The sequence below is a fragment of the Sesamum indicum genome, linkage group LG9, assembly GCF_026168435.1.
Source record: "Sesamum indicum cultivar Baizhima isolate 11 linkage group LG9, ASM2616843v1, whole genome shotgun sequence".
NCBI lineage: Eukaryota > Viridiplantae > Streptophyta > Magnoliopsida > Lamiales > Pedaliaceae > Sesamum > Sesamum indicum.
Genome location: NC_142665.1, coordinates 18,776,513 through 18,791,722, shown reverse-complemented (window position 1 = coordinate 18,791,722; position 15,210 = coordinate 18,776,513). Strand labels below are relative to the sequence as shown.

The 15,210-nt window shown below is 29.0% G+C and overlaps 2 protein-coding genes across 2 annotated transcripts; both read left to right on the top strand.

Annotated features, from left to right (window-relative positions):
• The first annotated feature begins 4,578 nt into the window (after window positions 1-4,578).
• Window positions 4,579-7,211, top strand: LOC105178128 (trihelix transcription factor DF1). Its single transcript, XM_011101501.3, has 2 exons — window positions 4,579-5,130; window positions 5,529-7,211. Exons 1-2 carry the CDS (start codon window positions 4,886-4,888, stop codon window positions 6,856-6,858), a joined length of 1,575 nt encoding a protein of 524 aa, XP_011099803.1. The 5' UTR covers window positions 4,579-4,885; the 3' UTR covers window positions 6,859-7,211.
• Window positions 7,212-9,658: 2,447 nt separating this feature from the next.
• LOC105178129 (uncharacterized) lies at window positions 9,659-10,453 on the top strand. The gene has a single exon (XM_011101502.3). It carries the CDS (start codon window positions 9,736-9,738, stop codon window positions 10,309-10,311), a length of 576 nt encoding a protein of 191 aa, XP_011099804.1. The 5' UTR covers window positions 9,659-9,735; the 3' UTR covers window positions 10,312-10,453.
• Window positions 10,454-15,210: the final 4,757 nt, after the last annotated feature.

Genomic DNA, 15,210 nt, shown 5'->3' with positions numbered 1-15,210 from the left:
AGTGAGTGAATTTTTGGAATGATATGTTTAGTTAGTACCAAAGTTGCTAAAACACAAAAAGAGTATCTTTTAAAAGATAGATAAATAAATTTTACAATGGTTAAATTTGACTTTTTTCTTAAATTTCTATTTTCATTTTCATCTCTTGTAAAAATACAAACTCTTTTATCCTTAAATATATTTATATTAAATATCAAAATACATAAAATATTACTAAATTATATTTTTCAAATTTAGATATCTATATTAATATAAATATTACGAAATTATAATAATTATAAGTTATAGATTGATTTAAATATAATAATTATTATAATTATCTAAAATTATTTTTAATTAATTAAAATAAGAATCTTGCTCAAAATACAGCATAGACTTAAAAAGAATCTACCAGAATGGACTAATGAACATACTGAAGCAGTTAAGCTGATCAAACAAAAGGTTAAATATAGAAATTTATTTCCTTAAACCCCTCATTTTTTTAGAGCTACCATTCTTAATAACAATTTTGGATTAAATTATCTAAAAATCTCAAATTTTTTTCAAATATAACTTTATAATATTTCTATTAGTTTTTCATCACCTCCTCACTATTATAACAAATAACTAAATCCCATACATATAATTAAATACCTGGAAATAGATTAACTAGAATAAGTCAATTATAATAATAACTACATCTAATAAATTAAGTAATTTAATTAATTAGCCATAACATCCTTAATTCAAATACTTCACTAATCACAAATTTATATATAATCAAATTTATTAACTTTTTTGATTAAACATGAACTCAAATAGTAAAAATTATGTTTAATAAATTTACCAACCGAACAATATAACATATAAAAATTAATCATAGTATTTGGTTTCAGTTTTGGCCCATGTCTGAAAAATACATGTGTTGGCCTGATTTGTTTTGGGGATTCTTGTGGTGTTTTGAGATATTTTGAAATAATGTCTCATTTGTTTTGGTTCAAATAAATGTACAGTAATTATAGGCCCTGTAGACCCTAAAACTAAAGGAATTATATACATACTCATACGCACATAAATAAATATATATAAAAGAGACATGATTCGACAATGAACATTACTTTTTGTCTCTCACTAACCAACATCAAACATACCATACTTATTTTATATATCTTCAAAAATAAATCAAAAGATACACATACTTATTTATCTTTATTTTTTTCTCTCTATTTTCACTGAACACACCAAAATAAGTAAAAAATAAAACCAAACACGGCAAATAGTTTAATGTGTTAATTTCTCATCTATTTTGAAACGTCAAACATTGGAAGCATATGAAAATGGTGTTAAAATGCAGTACAAAGCTTTCTTTCACATTTTGTATTAACAGTGTGTAGTGACTACAAATTTAATTACTTATATCCATCACCACTATTAGTGGCTAAGTGGGTGGGCAGCCACGTGAGCTTGCCTCAAAATTTATCCTTCTTTTATTATTTAATTTTAATTTCTTTAATACTTACTGATCTAACAATTATATATGAAAATCTTTAGACATTACATGTCTGTCGTCAATGAAACACGACACTCATTACATGAATGCATCACTTAGGGTAAGTCTCTATCGAACCCCTTAATATCCATTCTCGAGGGTTCTCGACTTAAAATGTTTCAGATCAACCATTAGAAGTTATTTTCATAGTCGCCATCAAATTCGCAACCCAACTTTATTGATTTATCTGGCACGTAGACTTTATCTCTAAAATACAGTAATAACAAATAATCATAATACGATAAAACCAGCCAAATAATATACTACATTCATAATTTTAGCATTATATCGGATAAAATCATCAACAATATATTTCAAAACAACGAACCAACTAATTTACCTAAAACAAAATTAAAATTTACTTCCACGTTAAAAAAAACAAAAAAAAATAAAGGGAAAGGAAAAAAGAAGAGATAATGGCAAATGGGAAGAAGTGAAAAAGAATTGGGTGGTCCCAATCAACAGTAGGGCTTACCATTACCGTGTGGGGCAGAGCACAGCTAGATTTTTTCCCTTCTCACCGCCTCTCCTGAAATAATGGAAGGGGTTAAATGCTTTACTCTTTGGGAATAATAATAATAATAATGTGAAAAAGACATGCTTTCCTTTCCTTACATTACGTATACATTTTCCCAACCATTTCACTAATTATGCCCTAATCATTACCTTATCTTAATTAATTTTATCCACTATTTTCTTTTTAAAAAAAATTGAATTAGACTATTTAGGGAAGAATTTAAAATCCATTAATTTTTAAAAGTTCGTCTAAAAATACTATGGATTAATTAAGTTGAATCGACGTTCACTCATAAATTAAATAATGATTTTGTATAAATTTTTGGTATCGAGATAATCATTTCTTTTCTGGGATTACATATTTGGCTTATCGAAATTTTTTATTTCAAATTTTATTGTATCTTTTATTTCGTTCGATATGTGCATGTCGTGCTTATAAATATTACATCATTTATTCCATTTTAAAAAAGCCTGTTGCGTCCGTAGTTTTTATACGTTAACTGAACAGAAGATGAAATTGATTTTTGAGTAGAAACGATAACAATACATCATCGAAATAAAGAATTATAAAATAAATTATAATAAAATTTACATAAAGTAAGACAAATATCCACACATTTGATAAATCTGATCTCCATATCAGGTGGGTTTAAAATATGAAGAGGTTAAATGCACATTTGTGACTTAGACCCCAACAAATGTGGTTGAGTACTAATTTTTTAAAGCTTAACCTAAAGATTTAGATCTCAGATCTCAAAAATTAGTATTTTAAATTAATAATTCCATGTAAGTACAAACTTTGATTTACCAAAATAATTGTTATTCACCTACCAACCAACCAATTTTGTGGTGCTAATTATTAATTCACGTATGATGCATTCATATATTTTAATTATTTCATTAAAAAGAATTTACAAAACACATGAATATGCCTCTTTTTAAAATTAATAATGACAGAATAATTGTTTGATATGCCATAATTATTTGTAGATTGTTACTTACTTATTGTTGTATTAATACCTGCATTGGTAATGAAAATTGCGGGGTGCGTGGGATATTCGTGGTATGCGTATATATATATATCTAATGAATAAAAAAATATGCGTATATATATATATATCTAATGAATAAAAAAACGTTTAATTCTATAATGAGTTTAATTTTTTGTACCATTTGATCCAATTTTTGATAATTTCTTTCGGAATTAAATTTTATCGAAATCACGTTTTGAAAAAAACTATAGGATATGTAGTTTGTAATATTATTTTTAATTATTTTTCATCTTATTATCCATCGCGCTTGTCAAATAATTTCTTAATTCATTCGTCGACGTTAAGGATAAGATTAATTTCAAGATTTAATTATAAAATTCTAAATTCAAACACTATAATCATTTTTCTAAAATTAATTATGATACTATTTTCCTTTCAATTAAGAATTTAAATATATTTATTTTTACGCTTTTATTATATTTTTGCCAAATCTCGAGCCATACCGATTCTTTTAATTGATGCCGAAGTGCAGATACAATTCATTTTTTTTTTTTTGAATTTTTTGAATTTGAAATTTGGTTATAGCAAAAAAGAGGCAAACAAAACATAGCTAGTGGGAAAATACAAAAAGAAAACTTTGAAAATTGAATTGTGGGCCAAACATTGGAATTTAATATTAGCTTTCAAACACAACCATACAAATTACAACTTGCTACTATTTATCATCTCTATCCTTTTCAGGGTGAATTTGCAACCCTTTATTATAATTATTTTATTATTCAAAATAAGTTTTTATATTGAAATTTATGAATTATTTTTTTAAAAATAAATTTATAATAATTATTAATAATTATAATATTATATATTAAATATTAATACGAGATAATGTTATTTAATAATATCTACTATTAAAATAACATAACAACTATTATTGAAATAGAATAATAGTCCGTAAATAGTTTTGGGGCTTCAACTTTTGACGATTGAGTTAGGGCTCACCGATATTGAAGAAATTATTTTTAATTTACGAGTATTATATTTTTACCGTCTAAATTAAGCTAATTTAAATAAGAAAAAGTTAAATAACTCTTTATCAAATTCTGATAAAATTATAAATATTGAAATATTTTTTATATTGTTTTTTGTGTTCTTTCTATTTTTAAATACTACTAATTTTTACTATTATTGAACTATGACTTTTTTTATAATTTATTTTCGTCACAAAAATAGGAGCTATTGCCGACGTCTTATATGGTTGAAAGCCTAAAATCCATGTCCAATTTCCAACCTCTCTTTTTTGACCTTCAACTTTTCCTAATATCCCAAAATGGTCACACGAAAGTTGCTTCCATACTTGAAGATTTGATTGGCTGGATGAAAAGTCAAATAAATGAGAATTTGAAAATTGCACTTTTTGGACCAATAGATTTGTTACATGTCATTGGTGTTATCTATCTTGGACCCTACTTGAACATTGCCCTCTCTTATCTTTATCCCACCCAAAGAAACCCTAACTTCACCACCCCACTTTTTGTTTAAATATTTCATATTTTTGATGGGGAAGAGAGAGAGACAGAGGAGAGAGAGACAGAGACTGAAAAGAATAAAAGAATCCATAAAAAAATGTGGTTAAATTGGGAAAGAAAAAACTAAAACTCAGAAATTCAAACCAGTCCCAAACAAGAAAAAAACCCAGACAATATTTTTACCTTAACTGCTAAAAAAGAAAAAATTCTTCACCAAAGAAATTTGGTGGGATAAAAATAAATGAAAAGTTTGAAAAGTTGGATTTCAGTTTTCACCTTGGAGGATTTTTGAGCTTTACTGGGCGAGTTAAGTTGTTGAAGTGATGTTGGATAGTTCAGTTTTCTTGGAGAATTCTGGCGGTGGTGGTGGCTCAGGTTCAGATGGGGTGGCGGTGGAGCTCAGGAATGAGGGCGGCAGCGCCGGTGCTGGTGATGAGGGTGACCGGAATTCAGCTGGGAATCGGTGGCCGCGTGAGGAAACTTTAGCTTTGCTGAAGATAAGGTCTGATATGGACCTAGCATTTCGTGATTCCACTCTTAAAGCTCCTCTCTGGGATGAAGTTTCCAGGTGTCGTTTTCATTTCGCTTTTTCTTGTCACCCCTTTTGGTTTTTTTTCTTTTTTCCTTCTTCTGGTTTAATTTCTGTTTTGGTTGAATTTGCTTTTCATGTTTTGAATTGGCAGTTATGGTATTAAACAACTAGCTTTGCTGTAAAGGTTGAGTGATTTGGTTTTTGCCTTTCAGCTGTTTGATTCATTGTATCTGTGGTAATTTTGTTGACTTCACTTGTATTACTTGAGTTGGCTGGCCTTTTCGATTTGTGGGTTTTGGCCAATTTTCTTTGTTTAATTGAAATGGATGGGTTGTTCAAAGCATCTGTGTGTTGTACTTCTATTGATCTCATTTATGGATTAGCTAAAGCCGAGAAGAGGAGAGTCAATGTAGTTTATGATTTGTTGTTATCAGGAAATTAGGTGAGCTTGGATTCCATCGAAGCGCCAAGAAATGCAAAGAGAAATTCGAAAACATCTATAAGTATCACAAGAGAACCAAAGATGGCAGATCCAGTCGGCAGAATGGAAAAAACTATAGGTTTTTTGAGCAATTAGAGCTTTTGGATGGCCACTTCTCGGTTCCATCAACTCCCTTGAACCAAATTCCTTCATATGCAATGGAAACGGCAGCAATAGCAACGTCAACTCCGACAACATCAGTGATGGCGAAGCCCATAAGTTCTAGTCAAGATTTTACTATTCCTTGTTCAAATCAAGATCCCAATGCTGAATTCATGTCTGCCTCCACATCCACTGCGTCCTCCTCGGGGAAAGATTCCGAAGGGAGTGTTAGGAAAAAGAGGAAACTAGTAGACTATTTTGAGAGGTTGATGAAGGATGTCTTGCAAAAGCAAGAGGATTTGCAAAACAAGTTTTTAGAAGCCATAGAAAAATGTGAGAAAGATCGAATAGCTAGAGAAGAAGCATGGAAAGTGCAAGAAATGGCTAGAATAAAGAGAGAACAAGAGTTTTTAGCCCAAGAAAGAGCAATTACAGCGGCTAAGGATGCAGCGGTGCTTGCTTTCTTGCAAAAGATAACACAGCAGACGCTCCCATTGCAGATGTCAGAAATTCTGACTCCATTGTTTGACAAACCTTCTGATAAACAAGAAAATATTTTGGAGAAACAACAAGGTTATTCACAAGATAATGGTGTTGGCGAAACTTCTATGCACGCTGACAAACAAGATCATAGTGCTGGTGAGATTGCTATTCAGACGAGTTCTTCACGATGGCCGAAAGCAGAAGTTGAAGCTTTGATTATGCTTAAAACTGATCTTGATTTGAAATACCAAGATAGTGGACCAAAAGGGCCATTGTGGGAGGAAGTCTCAACTTGTATGAAGAAGCTTGGTTACGATAGAAGTGCTAAGCGGTGTAAAGAAAAATGGGAGAATATAAACAAGTACTATAAGAGAGTAAGAGAGAGCAACAAGAAGAGGCCCCAGGATTCGAAAACATGCCCATATTTTAACATGCTCGAGTCTCTTTATGCAAAGAAGTCCAAGAAATCTGAACACAACTCAGATAATGGTGGTTGTAACCTGCAGCCCGAACAAATTTTGATGCAAATGATGGGCCAACACCAACAGCAGCAACAACCACAACAGTCGATAGGAGAATATGGAGACAGTGATCATCAAAACCAAGAAGATGATGCAGAGGATGAACAAGATGATGACAGTGGAGATGGTTACCAGATTGTTGCTAATAACCTGTCTTCGGTGGCTACCCTGGAGTGAGGAGATAATCCTGAAGTTCTTTCTTGAACTCGAAAGTGGATGATATCTTGGAAATTATTCAAGGTTTCCTAAGAAATGGAGGTCAGATTTTTGTGCAATGAGTGAGGGATACATATGATACATAAAGCTCAGCATTTGAAGCAGCACCAACCCAATGCGTATCTTCAACTGATGCTGGCTCTGGAAATAGTCGTGCGGAGAATTATATCGCCCCTTTTTCGCTTTTGATACCGGTTTGATTCACACTGTTTGTTATAGTTACTAGCTGTTTGTTGAGTTTGCTTGTACTAATAATGATAAATCATCATCAGTAATTATATCTGAATAAAGGGTGACTTGGATAAATTCATTTATATGCCTGGAGTAAACTGAGATTGCTAAATTTTTCCGCCTTTGTCGTTGCATTATTCCTATGAAGCATGGTTGAATTCTTGACTTCTGGTTACATATCTCTGTTTGATTCTTCAGCCCATGTTCCTGGTAATCATTTTTTATCTCTCCTTTTTCATTCTGAGTATGTGTATTGGGTGGAGTTTTCATACGCTGATCAACTGTCAGGGAGAAAGTCCAGCCCCTTGAATTTCAACAGAGGATGGATATGGAGGCATCAGGCATCTAAAGGTTTTGTAAGATGGATCAGACCAAATGTGAAAATGGTGCTAATTGATTTATGAAATCAACAAAAATTGAATAATTCCCTGATCTGTTTGGGCATGTCCGATTAATTTAAGTAACAATAATTCAATTGAATAAATAAATTATTACTAGCTAAGAAATGCTGATTTAGGTGGTTGTTGATAATTCATTAAATAATCAATTCAACAAAAGAAATGGTTAGTTACACCTAGATTCCTCTGAAAATACGAAATTACATTTTGTTCCGAAGAAGTTTCAATATTATATTTAGACCTTCTCCAACAATTCTTTGTTTATATCTGACCTGCTTTCATTATGGTTAGAAAAAATGTTCGTTAGCAAAAAAGTTATATAAGTTTCTATTTTTTACCATCATTTAACATTCCCATATAATTATACTTATAAGGGGTAGGGATAGTGTTATATATATATATACACGATCAAAATGATCTAATTGTAATGAAAAATTATTTTCGAATTATAATCATTGAACAAAAGTAACCGTTTATGAATGAAAAAATTAATAATTGTTTTGTACTTTTATTACTTTCCATATATGGGGTAAAGTGAACACAATTGTTATTCATATTTATTTAAACACTAAATGAAGTCAATACATATATAAGAAATAAATGAAGTGAAATGATATTTTTATATTATATTTAATAAAAATATATATTATTACAAATACTATATATATTTAAATGTAAAAATAATACTTAATTTCTAAAAATCAATTAAAACCACACGTAAAATAAGGTGCATCCACTACCCCACTCCCTCCCAGAGGATAAATTACTTGTGGAGATGGTAAAGTCCAAGTGAGTTGGGCTGATAGAGTTTAAATTCTTTAATCTAAATGTGCTCCCTTTACCACTGTTATTAGGGCCCATCTTGCTGGACTGTACAACTTTTGAAGATGGTGTTCAAGTTTAATGCTTCTTATTTTAATATGCATCCTATTGTTTTATGCATATTCCACTTAATTTCAGGTGCATTCAAATAAAAATACGTCCACACACAAAAAAAGGTCAGGTTCCAACCCCATTTAGAACATTGGGATTGATACAATGTATTCAGGTCGAGGGATCCATTGATTCAAGAGACATGTTAGATCCGGACCTATGTAATGACTATTATATTAGGTATATTCCATATTTATTTTTCTTTTAGTACAATGGGAGTAGGGGTCGAGGATAAATTGATTTTGAATTCGATCTCTCTCATTTATCAAGGAGAGTGATGTCAATTCAATCAATTTGCGACAAAAATTTCTGACAATTTCGAAGAAATTCTCCAAAATTTAAGTTTGCTCAATTCAGAAACTGTCACGTCAATACATTAGAGAGATGGAATTAGATTCAATTGCAAGATCACATATTTCATGTGTTTGTGCAATTTAAAGACGAACCCAAAATTGAGCCTTATTGTTCATGGCATATCCAATGCTAATTGTAATGAAATTTCCTTCCCAATCTCTTAAAAGATGGACTGCTTCGCATGCAAATACTTCCTTTTCAAATTCTAAATGTTTAATGATCATGCATTATATTTTCTTCACATATAAAAGGGATAATTACAATCCCATTTTATAAAGATCGGTATAATTATATGTAAATTTTTTGTAATTTGAGAAATTACATCTAGCAGCCCTGAGATTTGTTTTCGTCAAATAAATAAGTCCATCAATTAGTCAAAATTCATTGAATTTGCTAAAAATTATCAAAATAATAATAAAAAAAATTATTTAGTTTTTTTTATTAATATTAACAAGTTTAATAAATTTTGACTAACGTAGAAACTAATTTGTTAGATACAAGCAAACTTCATGGATGCTAAATATAATTTCTCAAATCACATGGAGTTTATGCGCAATTACATCAAATCTGAGAAGATGGGTGTAATTATCCCTAAATAAAATTGTGTGAAATTTACCTTTTTTTGTTTTGACCAAATTGCCCCTTGGATAAAATACAAACCATAAAATTTTCATATTTTTTGTTATTTAAAAATGTCCAAGAAAAATAAAAAAAATAATTGAGAGAAAGGAATTTAAGTATATTTGTTCCAAGAAAAATCCAAATTTAAATAGAAAAGCTGTTATATGATATAATATTTTATATTAAAATATATATTATTTGGAAATTAGTACCATCCCAATTTAAAAACCCTCTCTCTCTCTCTCTCTCTCTCTCTACTCTGCTACCACTGTCACTTCTACTCCGGAGTTCACGCACTCCAATGGCGGAGTACGACCACCCCGCCACCAGCCACCACCACCACCACCACAACTTGATCCCCAAGGAAACCGCCCTCCAAGCCCTCAACACCATAATCCAGCTCCATTTCGAGAAAACCCTGGAGAAAAAACGAGCTGTCGACCTCCAAAAAAAGGAGCTATGGAAGCTCTTCCATCTCTTCTTCCTCTTCCTGGCCCTGGTGTTTTTGGGGCAGACGCAGTCTCCTCGGCTGCAGTGCCGCCATTGCTGGGTTCCGATTGGGCTGCTCTCACTGGCCCACCTCATCTTCTACGTGTCGGTGGCTCAAACCCTCCGCTGCATCAACGGGTTCAAGTACCAGCGGCGCTGCCACAAGCTAACCCTAGGGCTGGCGACGGAGAGGCTGAGGCAGCTGAAGGTGCGGCTGAGCAGCGGGGGCGTGGTGGATGAGATGGGGGAGGAGCTGGAGATTCATTATCAGGAGCCGCCGGAGAGCTATTTCGGTAAGTTCAAGAGGAATTGGGCTCTGTATTTTGGGTTCTTGATCTTGATTTACGGGTTCATGGTCTCCTCCTCTGTTGTTCTTCTCTGTTTCTAGTAGAAATCAGATTTGGTATATTCTTTTTTTTTTTTTTTCAAATTCTTGGTGGGTTTGTAGTGGATCTTTTGATTTGTTCATGATTTTCGTGCTTTTACGGTGATGGGTTCTTCATTTTTTGAAGAAAATATTTTTATTTTAATTCCTTTTCTTGTCTTGTTTATATGCGCTTCTTGAAGTAAAAAATGAGATTGTAGATTTAATTGTGGGAATTTTCCTATTGGTTGTTGGGTTCACAGTACAAGTATAATAGGACTGTTTCATAAAAGCACTTTTTAGCTTCTAATTCTAAAAAAATACTGTTAAGGTGTTTGAAATGTGGATTTTTATTTTTGAAATTGTTAAAAAAAAATGCTTTTAGATCAAAAGATTACTATTTTTGTAAATAAATTCATTTTTTATTTTTTATTATTTTATCCTCATTATATTAATTTTAATTCAATTTTATTATTTTTTTTATAATTTTATATTTAAAAGTTGATATTGAAATTTTAAAATAATTTAACAATAATCAAATTTATATTTTCACATATTAAATATTTTATAATTTTATACTTTATTTGCTATATTATCTAATTATATTATTCGTTTATTATTAGAAAATATAAATTAGATGGCTATGATTAATTAATAAAATGATTTTTTTTGTTTGCATTTGTGCAAGTTTAATTGTTGTCTATTAATCAACAATTATATTACTTAATTAGTGGGATCATTATTAAGCTAAATATTCACTTTTTCTATTAATGTTTCAGAAAAATTAAATATGAACTAAACTAATTAAAATAAAATTTATTATTTCTTTTGAAAAAATTATTATTATTGACAAATAACAAATACCCATATAAGCAAAAGTGATTTTAATGGTTTTTAATCAATTAAGTTTATTTTAAAAAAGTGATTTTTTTTCAAACACTATCTAATATAGTTTTTGTCTACTTTTTATTTTTTCGACCAACACTATCCACTTTTGATTCTTCTACAACTTTCAACTTTTTTTATAAAAATTACTTTTCCAAAAGTAGAAGTTTCTGCAAATACTACTTAAATTGGGTCTGATTGGATTTGACCTAATTAAACGGAAAAAAAAATATATATATTAGTGTGTGGTTAAAGAATATTGATGATTTATATAACAAATGAATTATATTTATTGGTCTTAAAAAAGTTCCAACTAAGTAGTTTGTCTATATTATTTATTAAAGAGAGATTTGGGGGGAAATTATTTAAAAAATATGAAAAACAAATATATTAGAAATTTGGTGCTGTTGTGGAATTCTTAAAAATCTAAGTGGCATCGCATTTACGAAACGCGGTGCCTTATATTTTGTTTTTAAAAAAAAATTAATATGTCACTGCAGTAATAAATCGCGGTGACATAATTTTTAAATTTTTTTTTTTTTTGTAATGAGCCACCGCGATTGCTGACCACGGTGGCTCACTATATTTAAAAAAAAAAAGAATGAGCCACCGGTGTGGCTCATATTAAAAAAAATAATTGACTGTCACACTGCGTTGAAGAAGCGCGGTGACAGTCGACTTTTCAGCGCTTTTATTGTCTGTGACACTGCGCTAAGGGTAAAATTATTTTAAAAATGCGAAAAAAAAGAAAATTAGAGATTTGATGTTGTTGGAAAAGTTTTAAAAAATCTAAGTGGCACTGCATTTTGTTTATGCGGTGCCACAATTGTGATTTAATTTTTTTTTATGTCACCGCGGTAATAAACTGCGGTGACATGTTGAAAACAAAAAAAACGTCATATGGATAAAGTTGTATCCATATAATTAAAACACCAAGAAAATAAAAACATGTCACCGCAGTTCATTATGGCGGTGACATAAAAAAAAATTTAAATCAAAATTATGGCACCGCGTTAACAAAACGCGGTGCCACTTAGAGTTTTAAAACTTTTCCAACAACATCAAATCTCTAATTTTTTTTTCTGCATTTTTAAAATAACTTCACCGAGATTTGGCTCCAAATAACTACTATAATTGAAAAAATTTAATTATCTAAAATGCCCTTAAATATATTTTTACTATTAATTTCTTATTTATGTACATTAAGGTAATTTATTTTATTAATTTTGATTGATTATTAAATTTATCTTACTTTTTTGTTATTTAATCGAATAAATATATTAAAATTTTTATTTTTTTACGCATGTTCAATAGTGGTATAAATAAGTCGAATTCAAGTCGAGCTCGGCAAAAAATTTCAGCCTTGAGCTCGAGCTCGAGTACATAATTTCAAGTTCGAACTTGTTAAAAGAAATATTTTTTTGTTAATGATTAAAATAATAATTATTTTAGAATATTTATTAATTATGTTAGATTGACAAATGCAAATTATTTTGCATATGATAAAAAATAATCCTAATTTTCTTTAATTATTAGATAATATTAAAAAATCAATTACTAATATAAAAATAAGAATATATAATAATAATGATAATAATAATTAATTAATTATAAAATTACAAAGCATAAATTTACATGAAATTACTATGTTAGGAATATACAACTTAATATTATTTTTATCATATGTCTAATATTAGTTTAGTGGTAACATAATTAATATACATATAGAAAATGTACATAAATTTATTAAGTACTTACGCATAACATAACCTTGGTATAAATATATACTCCCAAATAAATGTATAAAATATTTTGAATTTTTAAAAAATTACAAATGAATATTAAAATATAATAATAAAATGAATTTTTCATGATGGACAAGTAAATTTTTGCATTCATTTTATTTTATCATAATTAATAATAATTATTTAGCACAAATTTTAATTTACAGCCATTAGAAATACAATTCATATCCAACGAGTGTGGATCCAATACTTTACCCCGTAGAACAATTTGTTTCAACATTACATTCAGAACTAAATGATTCTGTAGGGATCCATTGATTGTGATTCATTACTTTTGCACACACAATTATTTTAGTAGAAATTGATTTTGAACAATCATGAATATGTAGAAATTTTCCAACTAGTTCTATAACTTTTAGATATTTCGCTATTTTTATTTTTTCGTGCCGAATTTTGCAAAAATTGTCAGAATAAATCATGTGGCCCTTGCGACTCTGACATTTTTGTTTCAGTGATTTTTGCAAAATCCGGCACTTAAAGGACCAAAATTACGAAATGTTAAAATATTACAAGATTATTTTGCAATCCTAAGAAAATAAAGATAAAAATACCAAAATACCAAAATTACATTTTCAGAACTAATTGAAGCCAAATTTTGAGTATTGCAATTATTTCTTTCTTTATATATATATTTTTTTGCGGAGATTTTTAGAATATGAGTAATTGAAATTGATAGGATGAGGTGTGACACTTTATTGATTGTGGATAATAATACAACAAAGTATTGATAGTGTAATAAATGTTTGGTGTTGATAATTATTATGAATGCTTTGTAGGGAACCCCTCTACCCTCAAATTATTCATTTTTCAATTTTAACATATGGTTATTTATTGTAATTAATTTTTTTGATGAGTTGGATATTTTTGTTAATATATATATATATATTTGAAGGGATTAAAATCGAGCAATTTTGACCAAATTCTGAATTCTTAGAATTTTGAATTTTTTTAATTATAAATATACTCTGTTTGGTAAGTAGGCATTAATTTCATATGTTATAACTTTCAATGCATTTGACATATTTAAATTACATCCCCTATTTATTATCATTTCTAAATGAATTTTATATTTAAATTGAAAATCGACTATAGGTAATCATATATTTTTAATATTAGTTGGTAGTGTTATTTCTTTTTATTTTCTTGCAACTGAGATGATGATACATATAAAACTATTTAATTATGTAAATAAATGCATAAATAAATTAAAAAATTAATAATTCGAAATCATTGAATCGAAATTTTACGCATAGTTAATTTTTTAAATGTAATTTAAATTATAATTAATTAATCTGTACAAAATTTTGAATTTTTTTGATTATATTATTGATAACCATTGCCTTAACTTTCACTTAATCATAATTAAAGTCACAACTTTAATTATAATTACTCTATTTGGTAGCTATCCATTTTGTTGACTTTCCGCATGCAATTAGCTACCAAATTTAGCTCAATTAGTATATTTTTATTTATTTTTTAAATGTGATGTATTGGTTTATATATTTTATTCTTATTTATAATATATTTAAAGTATAAACAATTATTTATTATATTCATGCAGGGAGGACATGCCACAACGGCTAGTAACAAAAAAAAAATCTATTTTTACTCACAAATAGTAGTTACTTATACCACGACACCAATTTTTTAAAATTATAAAAGATATTTTTATGTAATTTCAACCATCCATACTCAAATTCTTCTTTTAGATCATAAAGATTCAAGAGGTAATTTAATTAACATGTTACTGCAATCATTCAGATATATTTTTATTTTTTTATTTTTATTTGTCGTTTCACATCTTTTAAAATTTTAATTCCTTTTCTCTCTCTCTCTCTCTCTTTTTTTTATCTCGTTCATGATAATGTATAAAATTAGAAATTTAATAACTTTAAAGGTTAATTATATTTTGTCATCCGAACTATGATTGTTTTTATATTTTGGCATCTAATTTTTTTTTTTTTGAATCAATTTACCATTTCAGCTTTATGATATTTTGCACTTTGCCATTTATAACTATTTTTTTACCATATTATTTCCTCAAATGTAGTGCACATGTGATATTTAAGGGTTATGATGTAATATTTTTCATATATGCGCAGCATGTGATTTTTTTTCAGAAAAAATAGAAAAAATGATCATATATGATAAAGTGCAAATTTCACAAAATTGAAATGGTAAGTTGACACAAAAAAAAGGTTCAGACGCCACAATATAAAAGTGGACATAGTTA

What these genes read in the sequence shown, in the direction of transcription:
- LOC105178128 (XM_011101501.3), top strand. Translation starts at nt 4,886, where the DNA reads ATGTTGGATAGTTCAGTTTTCTTGGAGAATTCTGGCGGTGGTGGTGGC. An exon ending in CTCTGGGATGAAGTTTCCAG is followed by an intron (nt 5,131 to 5,528) that starts GTGTCGTTTTCA and finishes TGTTGTTATCAG; the next exon opens with GAAATTAGGTGAGCTTGGAT.
- LOC105178129 (XM_011101502.3), top strand. Translation starts at nt 9,736, where the DNA reads ATGGCGGAGTACGACCACCCCGCCACCAGCCACCACCACCACCACCAC.